This window comes from Pristiophorus japonicus, chromosome 9 (genome assembly GCF_044704955.1).
Source record: "Pristiophorus japonicus isolate sPriJap1 chromosome 9, sPriJap1.hap1, whole genome shotgun sequence".
Taxonomy (NCBI): Eukaryota; Metazoa; Chordata; class Chondrichthyes; family Pristiophoridae; genus Pristiophorus; species Pristiophorus japonicus.
In genome coordinates this window covers 6,326,287-6,339,754 of record NC_091985.1, presented here as the reverse complement: position 1 = coordinate 6,339,754, position 13,468 = coordinate 6,326,287, and the positions used below count along the sequence as shown (strand labels likewise).

At 55.0% G+C, this 13,468-nt stretch overlaps 1 protein-coding gene across 1 annotated transcript in view; it reads left to right on the top strand.

Moving 5' to 3' along the window:
• LOC139272552 (neuronal acetylcholine receptor subunit alpha-2-like) overlaps window positions 1–209 on the top strand; it is a 63,092-nt gene extending 62,883 nt beyond the window's left edge. Inside the window, exon 4 of the mRNA XM_070888610.1 lies at window positions 84–209. Coding sequence (XP_070744711.1) covers window positions 84–209 — 126 coding nt within the window. The remainder of the gene's footprint in view (window positions 1–83) is intronic.
• Window positions 210–13,468: the final 13,259 nt, after the last annotated feature.

The following is a 13,468-nucleotide window of genomic DNA, read 5'->3' as shown; positions in this document are numbered from 1 at the left end:
CTTTCATTCCACTGAAGAAATTCTCCACCTGGTCAGATTTAACGTTCTGGTTTTTTTCTCCCTCCCCTTCCTCTCCCTTCCAGGTAAAAGAAGACTGGAAGTATGTTGCCATGGTGATTGACCGGATCTTTCTCTGGATATTCATCATCGTCTGCTTGCTGGGAACCCTTGGGCTATTTCTGCCCCCTTGGCTGGCAGGAATGATATGAAATGTCGCCTGTGTAAGGTGCGGAGATGGAGAGGAGCATTAGCTGGCAGTGATCGAGCTGCATTGTGGGGGGAGCAGGCCGTAAGACCCCCACCCCCCTCCCCCCTCCCCCCTCCCACCTCAGCCCCAAATACACAACAGCATATACAAGCTGCTTAATGACCAGCCACAAGGGATTAACTCACAACCCGTGCACGCAGCCCAACTCTCTCTTTGCTTGATTGCATTATCCATATTAATGTTTTCATGAAAATGGATATTAAATATACTTAATAAATAATCATTTTAAAAGTGTGGCTGGAAAGACACAACACAACATGTTTTGTTCATTAAGCAGTAATTTGTGTGTAAATCGTTTGATACTTTTTCGATTTATCAATTTAGAATATTCTAGAAAAAATGTGCCTCTCCTCCGATGATTCTGAAGACGTGTTAGTAGCAAAGGGATTGCAGCTTCTCAGTCAGGGCTGATTCACCTCCCCTCTTCCGCGTCAGTCTGGGTGGGCAATATGGCCGCTCATAGTCCTGGAGGGTTTGTCACATGACCTCCCGCCTCCACCACGTCCCCCCAGGCTCCCGCCATTGGTTCCCCGACACGTCCACCCTCGTGGTGCCCCGCCTCCCCAGGGCCAATCAGAAAGCAGGTAGACTCTTCATTACCAGACTGAGTGTTTCTTGACTGTCACTCAAACAGTCTTTTCCACATCACCAATATTTTTCTCACTTACAAACAAAGGTTTTCAAGTAAAATAAAAATGACACAGAATTTCCTGTTCAAGCAAGATTGCTCACAGCAACATTATTGCTTGGACAATCCTGGATGGTGGGCGCCACGAGTGCAAAAGATGCTGTGACTTATGTTGAATCCGTGCTGTACCTGCCCTGGGTGTGGTTGATGGGACAGTGTAGAGGGAGCTTTACTCTGAATCTAAACCGTGTTGTACCTGCCCTGGGAGTGTTTGATGGGACAATGTAGAGACATGGACCATGTACAGTAGACACCTCAAGTCGCTGGAGAACAACCACCAATGATGTCTCCGCAAGATCCTGCAAATCCCCTGGGAGGACAGACGCACCAACATTAGCGTCCTCAACCAGGCCAACATCCCCAGCATTGAAGCGCTGGTCACACTTGATCAGCTCCGCTGGGCAGGCCACATTGTTCGCATGCCAGACACGAGACTCCCAAAGCAAGCGCTCTACTCGGAACTCCTTCACGAGCCAAAGATGGGTAGAGGAAACGTTACAAGGACACCCTCAAAGCCTCCCTAATAAAATGCAACATCCCCACTGACACCTGGGAGTCCCTGGCCAAACACCACCCGAAGTGGAAGAAGTGCATCCGGGAGGGCGCTGAGCACCTCGAGTCTCATCGCCGAGAGCATGCAGAAAACAAGCGGAAAGAGTGTGCGGCAAACCAGACTCCCCACCCACCCTTTCCCTCAACCACTGTCTGTCCCACCTGTAACAGTGACTGTGGTTCTCGAATTGGACTGTTCAGTTACCTAAGGACTCATTTTTAGAGTGGAAGCAAGACTTCCTCGATTCCAAGGGACTGCCTATGATGAAGATGATGTAGAGGGAGCTTTACTCTGTATCTAACCCGTGCTGTACCTGCCCTGGGAGTGTTTGATGGGACAGTGTAGAGGGAGCTTTACTCTGTATCTAACACGTGCTGTACTTGCCCTGGGAGTGTTTGATGGGACAATATAGAGAGAGATTTACTTTGTATCTAACCCGTGCTGTACCTACCCTGGGTTTGTTGATGGGACAGTATAGAGGGAGCTTTACTCTGTATCTAACGCCATGCTGTAGCTGCCCTGGGTTTGTTGATGGGACAATATAGAGAGAGATTTACTCTGTATCTAACCCCCTGTACCTGCCCTGGGAGTGTTTGATGGGGCAGTGCAGAGGGAGCTTTACTCTTTATCTAACCCGTGCTGTACCTGCCCTGGGAGTGTTTGATGCGATCGTATGGTGGAAGAATATTCTACTGAACAACACTTGTCTAATCCAAGCAAAAATTTCTCCCTGTGCATGTTTGACCACAAAATAAATGTTTCTGAGAGTCTGAGTTTGGTGTTGTTTGTCTCACATCCTGAAGTTACTGTGTGGGATACTGGCGACCAATGCTTTTTGCGATCGTTGTTTGCGCAATTTGAGAAGAGGCATAGACCTGTTTAACAGAAACTTCCAGTCAATGCAAGAGAAGGGAATTTCAGGCCGAGAAGTCTGCTGGTGTCCTATTTCTGGGCCTATGTTCAGAATGTGATTAATCGCAATATTTCAATGAGTAGCATTCTCCTGCCCGCGTGGGTTTCTGCCCCACAACAGAGCCCTGTAATCCAGGCTGCCTTTAGTTACCTCGAGACTTGACTATTCAAACACCTTCCGGGCAGGCTTCCCACCTTCTGCCCTCCATGTACTTGGGCTCACCACAAACTTGGCTGCCTGTGTTCTAACTCGCACCAAGTCCCGCTCACCCATCTCCCCTGTGCTCGCTGACCCGTGTCCTAATTCGCACCAAGTCCCGCTCACCCATCTCCCCTGTGCTCACTGCCCCGTGTCCTAACTCGCACCAAGTCCCGCTCACCCATCACCCCTGTGCTCGCTGACCCGTGTCCTAACTCACACCAAGTCCCGCTCACCCATCTCCCCTGTGCTCACTGCCCCGTGTCCTAACTCGCACCAAGTCCCGCTCACCCATCTCCCCTGTGCTCGCTGACCCGTGTCCTAATTCGCACCAAGTCCCGCTCACCCATCTCCCCTGTGCTCGCTGACCTACATTGGCTCGATTTCAAAATTCTCATCCAAGGTTTGAAATCCCTCCATGGCTCTATCCCTCCAAATCCCTTCTCTCTATTACTGTGGTCTCCTTCAACCCTACAACCATCCGAGATCTTGGCATTCTTCCAATGTTGGCCTCTTGCACACCCCCAATTTCACTCGCTCCACCATCGGCGGCCGTGACTTCAGCTGCCAAGACCCTAAACTCTGGAATTCTCTCCCTAAACCTCTCCGCCTCTCAATCCTCCTTTAAGATACCCCTTAAAACCTACCTCTTTGACCAAGCTTTTAGTCATCTGTCCTAATATCTCTCGATGTGGCTTTGTGTCAAATTTTGTTTGATAACGCTCCTGTGAAGCACTTTGGGCCATTTTACGGTGTTAAAGACATGATATAAATACAAGTTGTTGTTATAGACAATCCTAGTGCCAGTACTGAGGGAGTGCCATACTGTCGGAGGGGCAGTACTGAGGGAGTGCTGCACTGTGGGAGCGGCAGTACTGAGGGAGTGCTGCACTGTGGGAGGGGCAGTACTGTGGGAGGGGCAGTACTGAGGGAGCGCTACACTGTTGGGGCAGTAGTGAGGGAGCGCTGCACTGTCGGAGGGGCAGTACTGAGGAGGCGCTGCACTGTCGGAGGGGCAGTACTGAGGAGGCGCTGCACTGTGGGAGGGGCAGTACTGAGGGAGCGCTGCACTGTGGGAGGGGCAGTACTGAGGGAGCGCTGCACTGTCGGAAGGACAGTACTGAAGGAGCGCTGCACTGTCGGAAGGACAGTACTGAGGGAGTTGAACAGTTTCGCACTGGTTCTGTAGTTTAGTTCCACTCCAGTGGGGAGCTTGTTGGCTGTGAGGTGGAGCATGGTAGCGAGGAAGATTGAAAAGAGCGTTGGGGCGATGGCGCTGCCCTGTTTGACCCCGGTCCGGACGTGGATTGGGTTTGTAATGGATCCGTTGGTAAGGATCACAGCCTGCATGTCATTATGGAGCAGGCGGAGGATGTTGACAAACCTTTGGGGGCATCCATAACTGAGGAGGACACTCCATCGACCCTTGCGGTTGACAGTGTCAAAGGCCTTTGTCAGGTCGCAGCAGGCCATGTATAAGGGCTGTTGCTGCTCCCTGCATTTTTCCTGTAGCTGTCGCGCTGCAAAGATCACTGACACCCGGAGTCGTTGGCCACAGACCACCCTAAGTGAGGGAGAGCATCCGGGAGGGCGCTTGAGCACCTCGAGTCTCGTCACCGAGAGCATGCAGAAAACAAGCGCAGGCAGGAAGGAGCATGCGGCAAACCAGTCCCACCCTCCCTAACCCTCAACGACTATCTGTCCCACCTGTGACAGGGACTGTGGTTCTCATATTGGACTATTCAGCCACCTAAGGACTCATTTTAAGAATGGAAGCAAGTCTTCCTCGATTCCGAGGGACTGCCTATGATGATGATGATGATGACTGAGGGAGCACTGCACTATCGGAGGGGCAGTACTGAGGGGGCGCTGCACTGTCGGAGGGGCAGTACTGGGGGAGTGCTGCAATGTCGGAGGGGCAGTACTGAGGGAGCGCTGCACTGTCGGAGGGGCAGTACTGGGGGAGTGCTGCACTGTCGGAGGGGCAGTACTGAGGGGGCCCTGCAATGTCGGAGGGGCAGTACTGAGGGAGCGCTGCACTGTCGGAGGGGCAGTACTGAGGGACGCTGCACTGTCGGAGGGGCAGTACTGGGGGAGTGCTGCACTGTCGGAGGGGCAGTACTGAGGGGGCCCTGCAATGTCGGAGGGGCAGTACTGGGGGAGTGCTGCACTGTCGGAGGGGCAGTACTGAGGGGGCCCTGCAATGTCGGAGGGGCAGTACTGAGGGGGCGCTGCACTGTCGGAGGGCAGTGCTGAGGGAGCACTGCACTGTCGGAAGTGTCACTTTTCGCACGATCCTTTGGGGCCGAAATTGCCCTCCACCCATGGTGGGTGTGGGGGGGGTAGGGAGGAGCAGGATATGTGTTGGGGGGGGGGGGTAGGGGGGAGCAGGATGTGTGTGGGAGGGGGGGAGCGGGGTGGGGGGGGGGAAGTGAGGTGGATGGAAGGGGGGAGTGGGGTGGATGTGGGGGGCGTGGGGTGGGTGTAGAGGGGTGAGCAGGGCAGGTGTGGGGTGGGTGTACGGGGGAATGGAGTTGGTGTGGAGTGGGTGTGTGGGGGGAGCGGGTTGGGGTGGGGGGGGAGCGGGTTGGGGTGGGGGGGGAGCGGTGTGGGGGGGGGCGCAGGGTGGGTGGTGGGAGGGGCGCGGGCTGGGTGTGGGGGAAAGTGAGGTGGATAGAAGAGGGAGTGGGGTGGATGTGGGGGGCGCGAGGTGGGTGTAGAGGGGTGAGCAGGGCAGGTGTGGGGTGGGTGTATGGGGGGAATGGAGTGGGTGTGGAGTGGGTGTGTGGGGGGAGCGAGTTGGAGTGGGTGTGTGGGGGGAGCGGGTTGGGGTGGGCGTGGGGAGGAGCGGTGTGTGGGGGGGGCGCTGGGTGGATGGTGGGAGGGGCGCGGGGTGGGTGTGGGGGGGGAGCGGGTTGGGGTGGGCGTGGGGGGGGAGCGGTGTGTGGGGGGGGCGCTGGGTGGATGGTGGGAGGGACGCGGGGTGGGTGTGGTGTGGGTGTGTGGGGGGGAGCGGGTTGGGGTGGGCGTGGTGGGGGGCGCTGGGTGGATGGTGGGAGGGGCGCGGGGTGGGTGTGTGGGGGGGAGCGGGTTGGGGTGGGCATGGGGGGGGCGCTGGGTGGATGGAGGGAGGGGCGCGGGGTGGGTGTGTGGGGGGGAGCGGGTTGGGGTGGGCGTGGGGAGGGGGCGCTGGGTGGATGGTGGGAGGGGCGCGGGGTGGGTGTGGTGTGGGTGTGTGGGGGGGAGCGGGTTGGGGTGGGCATGGGGGGGAGCGGTGTGTGGGGGGGCGCGGGGTGGATGGCGGGAGGGGCGCGGGGTGGGTGTGTGGGGGGGAGCGGGTTGGGGTGGGCGTGGGGGGGGGGCGCTGGGTGGATGGCGGGAGGGGCGCGGGGTGGGTGTGTGGGGGGGAGCGGGTTGGGGTGGGCGTGGGGGGGGAGCGGTGTGTGGGGGGGGGCGCTGGGTGGATGGCGGGCGCGGGGTGGGTGTGTGGGGGGGAGCGGGTTGGGGTGGGCGTGGGGGGGAGCGGTGTGTGGGGGGGGGCGCTGGGTGGATGGCGGGCGCGGGGTGGGTGTGTGGGGGGGAGCGGGTTGGGGTGGGCGTGGGGGGGAGCGGTGTGTGGGGGGGGGCGCTGGGTGGATGGCGGGCGCGGGTGTGTGGGGGGGAAGCGGGGCAGGTGTGGGAGGGGGAGTGGGGCGGTAGTGGGAGCGGGGTGGCCATTGCTCTGACCCCTCAGCCCCGCGCTAATGTGTCACGAAGTCCCTCCCCTTCGAGCTCTGCAGTAACTTTAGTGGCACCCACTGGTCCACCAGGGAGGGTTCGGCCGGTACCCAAGAGGAGGCGTGGGGCAGCCAGTTTGCGGCCTCTCCTTTAAGGACGGACGCGCCGCCCAGCCACAAGAAGCTTCCCGCAGGGGAAAGCTGGCGGGGCACCGAGCGGCAGCCAATCTGCTCCCACGGGGCAATTTCCCGCAGGGCGGGAGGACGGCAGGGTCGGTCCTGTACACTGCTCCCAAAATAATGGTGGGCAATTTTCAAAAAAATCCCTCCGCGTTGACCGAGTAATGCGACCTTTCCCGAGCCGGGGCTGCCTCTCACTGCTCTTATAGAAAGGGACACATTCGGCACCTGTACACCGGGGCTGTCTGCTCTCTGAGGCGGCTGTCAAAGATCCCGTGGCAATATTTGAAGAAGATCAGGGGAGGTCTCTCCGGTGTCCTGGTCAATGTTTGTACCTCAACTAACATCACTAAAACAGATGATCTGGCCATTAACATGTTGCTGTTTGTGGGAGTTTGCTGTGCGTGAAATTGGCTGTCACGTTTCCCACATTACAGCAGTGACTACACTTCAAAAATACTTCATTGGCTGCAAAGCGCTTTGGGACGTCCTGAGATTATAAAAGGTGCTACATAAATGCACGTCAGTCTTTCTTTGTAAGAATTGATAACATTATATTTAATCCAATGAAGCAGAGGTATACTTTAGGGCGGTTTCTTGTACATTATCAAGGTCTTTTATCTCCCTGCCAACATGGAGCTCACAATCTCCCGCACCGTCAGCGGGAGGCAATGTGCCAACCAGCCGTCACAGGATAGACACACAGATCGCTTCCTATTCCACTTCATCTGTGAAGATTGTCATGCATCTGCTAATGAGCTGTGGGCAGAATTCATTCTCATTTACATTGGAGCAGCAGCCAGAGAGACAGTGCGGAGGAGGGGAATGGAGCAGGGCACAGAGCTGGAGCCTGGGCTCCTGCCTGCAGGCGATTGGTGCTGTTTATCTTTCACATGAAGAGTTCCCTGTTTGACACACGCATCAAAGGCAGAAAAATGCAAGTTGTGATGTGGAGGGAAGAGGGTCACGGAGTACTGCACTGGAACAGACGTACTGCCAATCTGGATTGAGTTACTAGTTAATTAACAGACTTTGTTAATGAATATTGTCCATTATTTAAACTTTTTCTGCATTTGAATGATATTAATTTCGGGGAGTGGAATAATTCCATTTTAGGTACTTAATGACTCACGAAAAGGGTAGGTACAGCATGGGTTAGATACAGAGTAAAGCTCCCTCTACACTGTCCCATCAAACACTCCCAGGGCAGGTACAGCATGGGTTAGATACAGAGTAAAGCTCCCTCTACACTGTCCCATCAAACACTCCCAGGGCAGGTACAGCACGGGTTAGATACAGAGTAAAGCTGGCACAGGCACAGTGCACTGAACGGCCTCTATCTGTGCTGGAAGACTCTATGATTCACTTGCTGTCCAGATTCATACCTGAATTAGGACCAGAGGGAAAGGGCTGTGGTTAAGATGCCCAGGAGGACAGGGCTTCCAGCAGAGCGTGAGGAGAATGAGGACTTTTGGGAAAAGTAAAAATTACCTTGCTGATGTCCTTAACAACCCGATGCTCAGTTTGGGTTCTGCCAGGACCACTTGGCTCCAGACCTTATTGGAGCCTTGGTCCAAACATGGACAAATTGGCTGAATTCCAGAGGTGAGGTAAGAGTGACTGCCCTTGAGATCATCATCATCATCATAAGCAGTCCCTCGGAATCGAGGAAGACTTGCTTCCACTCTTAAAATGTGTCGTTAGGTGTCTGAACAGTCACAGTCCCTGTCACAGGTGGGAAAAGGTGGGTGGGACAGGTTTGCCGCATGCTCCTTCCGTTGCTTGCGCTTGATTTCTGCACGCTCTCGGCGATGAGACTCAAGGTGCTCAGCGCCCTCCCGGATGCTCTTCCCCCACTCGGGGCGGTCTTTGGCCAGATACTCCCAGGTGTCAGTGGGGATGTTACACTTCATCAGGGAGGCTTTGAGGGTGTCCTTGTAACCTTTCCTCTGCCTTCCTTTGGCTTGCTTGCTGTGAAGGAGTTCCGAGTAGAGCGCTTGCTTTGGGAGTCTTGTGTCTGGCATCAAGGCAGCATGTGACTAAGTGTGGCAGCAAGGAGCCCCAGTAAAATTGAAATCAATGGAAATCAGGGGGAAAACTCTCCATTGGTTGGAGTCATACCGAGCACAAAGGAAGATGGTTGTGGTCGATGGAGGTCAATCATCTCAGCGCCAGGACACTGCTGCAGGAGTTCCTCAGGGCAGTGTCCTAGGCCTAATCATCTTCAGTTGCTTCATCAATGACCTTCCCTCCATCATAAGGTCAGAAGTGGGGATGTTCGCTGATGACTGCAGTGTTCAGTTCCATTCGCAACTCCTCAGAAAATGAAGCAGTCCATGTTCACATGCAGCAAGACCTGGACAACATTCAGGCTTGGGTTGATAAATGGCAAGTAACATTCGCGCCACACAAGTGCCAGGCAATGACCATCTCCAACAAGCGAGAGTCTAACCACCTCCCCTTGACATTCAATGGCATTACCATCGCCGAATCCCCCACCATCAACATCCTGGGGGTCACCATTGATCAGAAACTTAACTGGACCAGCTACACGAGGAGGTCAGAGGCTGGGTATTCTGCAGTGAGTGTCTCACCTCCTGATTCCCCAAAGCTTTTCCACCATCTACAAGGCACAAGTCAGGAGTGTGATGGAATACTCCCCACTTGCCTGGATGAGTGCAGCTCCAACAACACTCAAGAGCTCGACACCATCCAGGACAAAGCAGCCCACTTGATTGGCACCTTATCCACCACCTTCAACATTCACTCCCTCCACCACCGTCGCACCGTGGCTGCAGTGTGTACCATCTACAAGATGCACTGCTGCAACTTGCCAAGGCTTCTTCAGCAGCACCTCCCAAACCCGTGATCTGTACCACCGAGAAGGACAAGAACAGCAGGCGCATAGAAACACCCTCACCTCCAAGTTCTCCTTCAAGTCACATACACAATCCTGACTTGGAAATATATCGGCCGTTCCTTCATCGTCACTGGGTCAAAATCCTGCAACTCCCTCCCTACCAGCACTGTGGGAGCACCTTCACCACACGGACTGCAGCGGTTCAAGAAGGCGGCTCACCACCACCTTCTCAAGGGCAATTAGGGATGGGCAATAAATGCCGGCCTTGCCAGCGACACCCACATCCCAGGAATGCATCAGAATCAAAGATTAAATTGGACAGTTTGTTCCAGGAATGGTGGAGACTGATGCACACTGACAGGACACAGTCAACATCAAAGGAAAGATTCAATGGGTTTTGAAAGTCAATGAGCTCCAGCAATACCCGGAGGATTAACAGATTTGCACCGTCAAGAAGGCCTCGGTAAATCTGAACCTTGGCCAGTATTCTGCGAACCTTGGCTCAGTACTTAGACAGCACCAATCTCTGTGCTTCTTGTTACTGTTGACTCTGCATTCGCACTGTCAGTTTTGATGGACTCCAGTCTCGAACATTCGTATATCATTAGACAGTAACCTCGATTTTTAAAATGAGCTTAGTTTCCTGAAGGTAATTATTTTGAGAAAGGGACCCGAAAGCAGACCAGATGGCGACAGAGAGCACAAATCTAAGGTAATCGGCAAGAGAACCAGGGGAGAAATGAGGAGAGATTTCCCTTCACTCAGCACTGCCTGAAAGGGTGGTGGCAGCAGACTGAATAGTAACTTTTAAAACAGAACTGGGGAAATACTTGAAAATTAAAATTTGCAGGGCTGCAGGGAAAGAGCAGTGGGAGTGGGACTAACTCAAAGAACCAGCACAGGCACGATGGGCCGCATGGCCTCCTGTGCTGTAACATTCTGAGCCACGGTGACTGGGACAGAACTGGTCAAACCCATGGCTCTGAGTGATACAAGGTGGGCCACCCTATGTGCGGGAGTTGAGAGTGGCTCTGCTTAAAAGGCAAAGAAAAGAAAGACTTGCATTTGTATAGCGCCTTTCACAACCACCGGATGTCCCAAAGCGCTTTGCAGCCAATGAAGTACTGTTTGAAGTGTAATCACTGTTATAATGTAGCAAACGCAGCAACCATTTGTGCACAGCAAGCTCCCACAAACAGTAATATGATAATGAGCAGCTAATCTGTTTTAGTGATGTTGATTGAGGGATTAATATTGGCCAGGACACTGGGGATAACTCCCTTGCTCTTCTTCGAAATAGTGCCATGGGCTCTTTTACGTCCAGCTGATTAAACCAAGACTCCGTCTGCTCTATCGACACATTCGAAAGACGGCACCTCCGACAGTGCAGCATTTGTTCAGTAATGCACTGGGAGCATTAGCCTGGGTTTTTGTGTTCAAGTCTATGGTGACGGAGGTTGTGAGGAGCGGGTGGGTGGAGGACGGAGGAGGGGCTGGGCGGAGGAGAGGCTGGGTGGAGGAGAGGCTGGGTGGAGCACGGAGTAGGGGCTGGGCGGAGGAGAGGCTGGGCGGAGCGCGGAGGAGGGGCTGGGCGGAGGAAGGGCTGGGCGGAGCGCGGAAGAGGGGCTGGGCGGAGGAAGGGCTGGGCGGAGGAGAGGCTGGGCGGAGCACAGAGGAGGTTCTGGGCAGAGGAAGGGCTGGGCTGAGCGCGGATGAGGGGCTGGGCGGAGGAAGGGCTGGGTGGAGGAGGGGCTGGTGGAGAGTGGAGGAGGGGCTGGGCCGAGGGTGGAGGAGGGGCTGGGCCGAGGATTGAGGGGGGGCTGGGCGGAGAGTGAAGGAGGGGCTGGGCGGAGTGCGGATGAGGGGCTGGGCGGAGGGTGGAGGAGGGGCTGGGCGGAGAGTGGAGAAGGGGCTTGGAGGAGTGCGGAGGAGGGGCTGGGCCGAGGGTGGAGGAGGGGCTGGGCCGAGGGTGGAGGAGGGGCTGGGCGGAGTGCGGAGGAGGGGCTGGGCAGAGGGTGGAGGGGGGACTGGGTGGAGTGCGGAGGAGGGGCTGGGCGGAGTGCGGAGGAGGGGCTGTGCGAAGTGCGGAGGAGGGGCTGTGCGGAGTGCGGAGGAGGGGCTGGGCCGAGGGTGGAGGAGGGGCTGGGCCGAGGGTGGAGGAGGGGCTGGGCCGAGGGTGGAGGAGGGGCTGGCAGAGAGTGGAGGAGGGGCTGGGCGGAGGGTGAAGGAGAGGCTGTGCGGAGTGCGGAGGAGGGGCTGTGCGGAGTGCGGAGGAGGGGCTGGGCCGAGGGTGGAGGAGGGGCTGGGCGGAGGATTGAGCGGGGGGCTGGGCGGAGGTCGGAGGACCAAAGCACATAATCCAGGCTAACACTCCAGTGCAGTGTCAGAGGGCCGTCTTTCAGATGAATCATTAAACCGAGGCCCTGGTGCTCTCTCAGGTGGATGTAAACCATCCCATGGCACTATTTCGAAGAAGGGTATTAACCGCGGTGTCAAGGACAATATTTATCACTCAACCAACAACTTGCATTTATATAGCGCCTTTAATGGAACAAAACGTTTCACAAGAGCATTATCAATAAAAAACAATTTTGACAGCGAGCCACAGAAGGTTATATCAGGACCAATGACCAAAGGCGTGGTCAAAGAGCTAGGTTTTAAGGAGCATCTTAATGTAGGAGAGAGAGGTGGAGCAGTGGAGAGATTTCAGAAGGAAGCTCCATCGCGGAAACAGCTTACCTGGTCATTATCTCATTGAGGCGTGTTGGATCTTGCTGTGGGTAAATTGGTTGCCGCGTTTTCTACAGGTCAATTGGGGGGGGGCGGGGAGTGGGGGGCAGTGGTATTGGTCTTTAGTGATAGCACATCAGCCACTCAACTTTCACTGACTTCAATGGAAAAGATGCTCGTAAAACAGGATGTCGATTCACTGTCGCCCATTTTACAACGTCTGAGACCAGTTTCGCCCAATGAGTTTGACGAACTGCGGCCTCTTGTGATTCAGCAATCTCCGTTCCTTTCCTCACTCTCCACTTGTTCACCAGTTAAACCCCGAGAAGGTCAACAAGTCAGGCGTCACTGGCGGAGCAGAATTTGAGGTGGTACATGGTCTGAAAAGCTGAGCGCGGGTTCAGAGCTGGTGTCTGGCTGCAGGTCTTCAAGGCAAATCGACAAGTGCCAGGGGGCAACTTCATGAACCCGCACCCGGTCACACTCTTGTGTAAGAGTAAGTGTGTCAGGGAGCGAGTGCGAGAAGTGAGATTGAGGAGCGAGTGCGCGAGGGGAGTGAGTGTGTGAGGGGAGTGAGTGTGTGAGGGGAGTGAGTGTGCGAGGGGAGTGAGTGTGAGGGGAGTGAGTATGAGGAGCGAGTGTGAGGAGCGAGTGTGAGGAGTGAGTGTGAGGAGCGAGTGTGAGGAAACATAGAAACATAGAAAATAGGTGCAGGAGTAGGCCATTCGGCCCTTCGAGCCTGCACTGCCATTCAATGAGTTCATGGCTGAACATGCAACTTCAGTACCCCATTCCTGCTTTCTCGCCATATCCCTTGATCCCCCTAGTAGTAAGGACTACATCTAACTCCTTCTTGAATATATTTAGCAAATTGGCCTCAACAACTTTCTGTGGTAGAGAATTCCACAGGTTCACCACTCTCTGGGTGAAGAAGTCTCTCCTCATCTCGGTCCTAAATGGCTTCCCCCTTATCCTTAGACTGTGACCCCGGGTTCTGGACTTCCCCAACATTGGGAACATTCATCCTGCATCTACCCTGTCGAAACCCGTCAGAATTTTAAACATTTCTATGAGATCCCCTCTCATTCATTTGAACTCCAGTGAATACAAGCCCAGTTGATCCAGTCTTTCTTGATATGTCAGTCCCGCCATCCCAGGAATCAGTCTGGTGAACCTTCGCTGCACTCCCTCAATAGCAAGAACGTCCTTCCTCAAGTTAGGAGACCAAAACTGTACACAATACTCCAGGTGTGGCCTCACCAAGGCCCTGTACAACTGTAGCAACACCTCCCTGCCCCTGTACTCAAATCCCCTCGCTATGAAGGCCAACATGCCATTTGCTTTCTTAACCGCCTGCTGTAC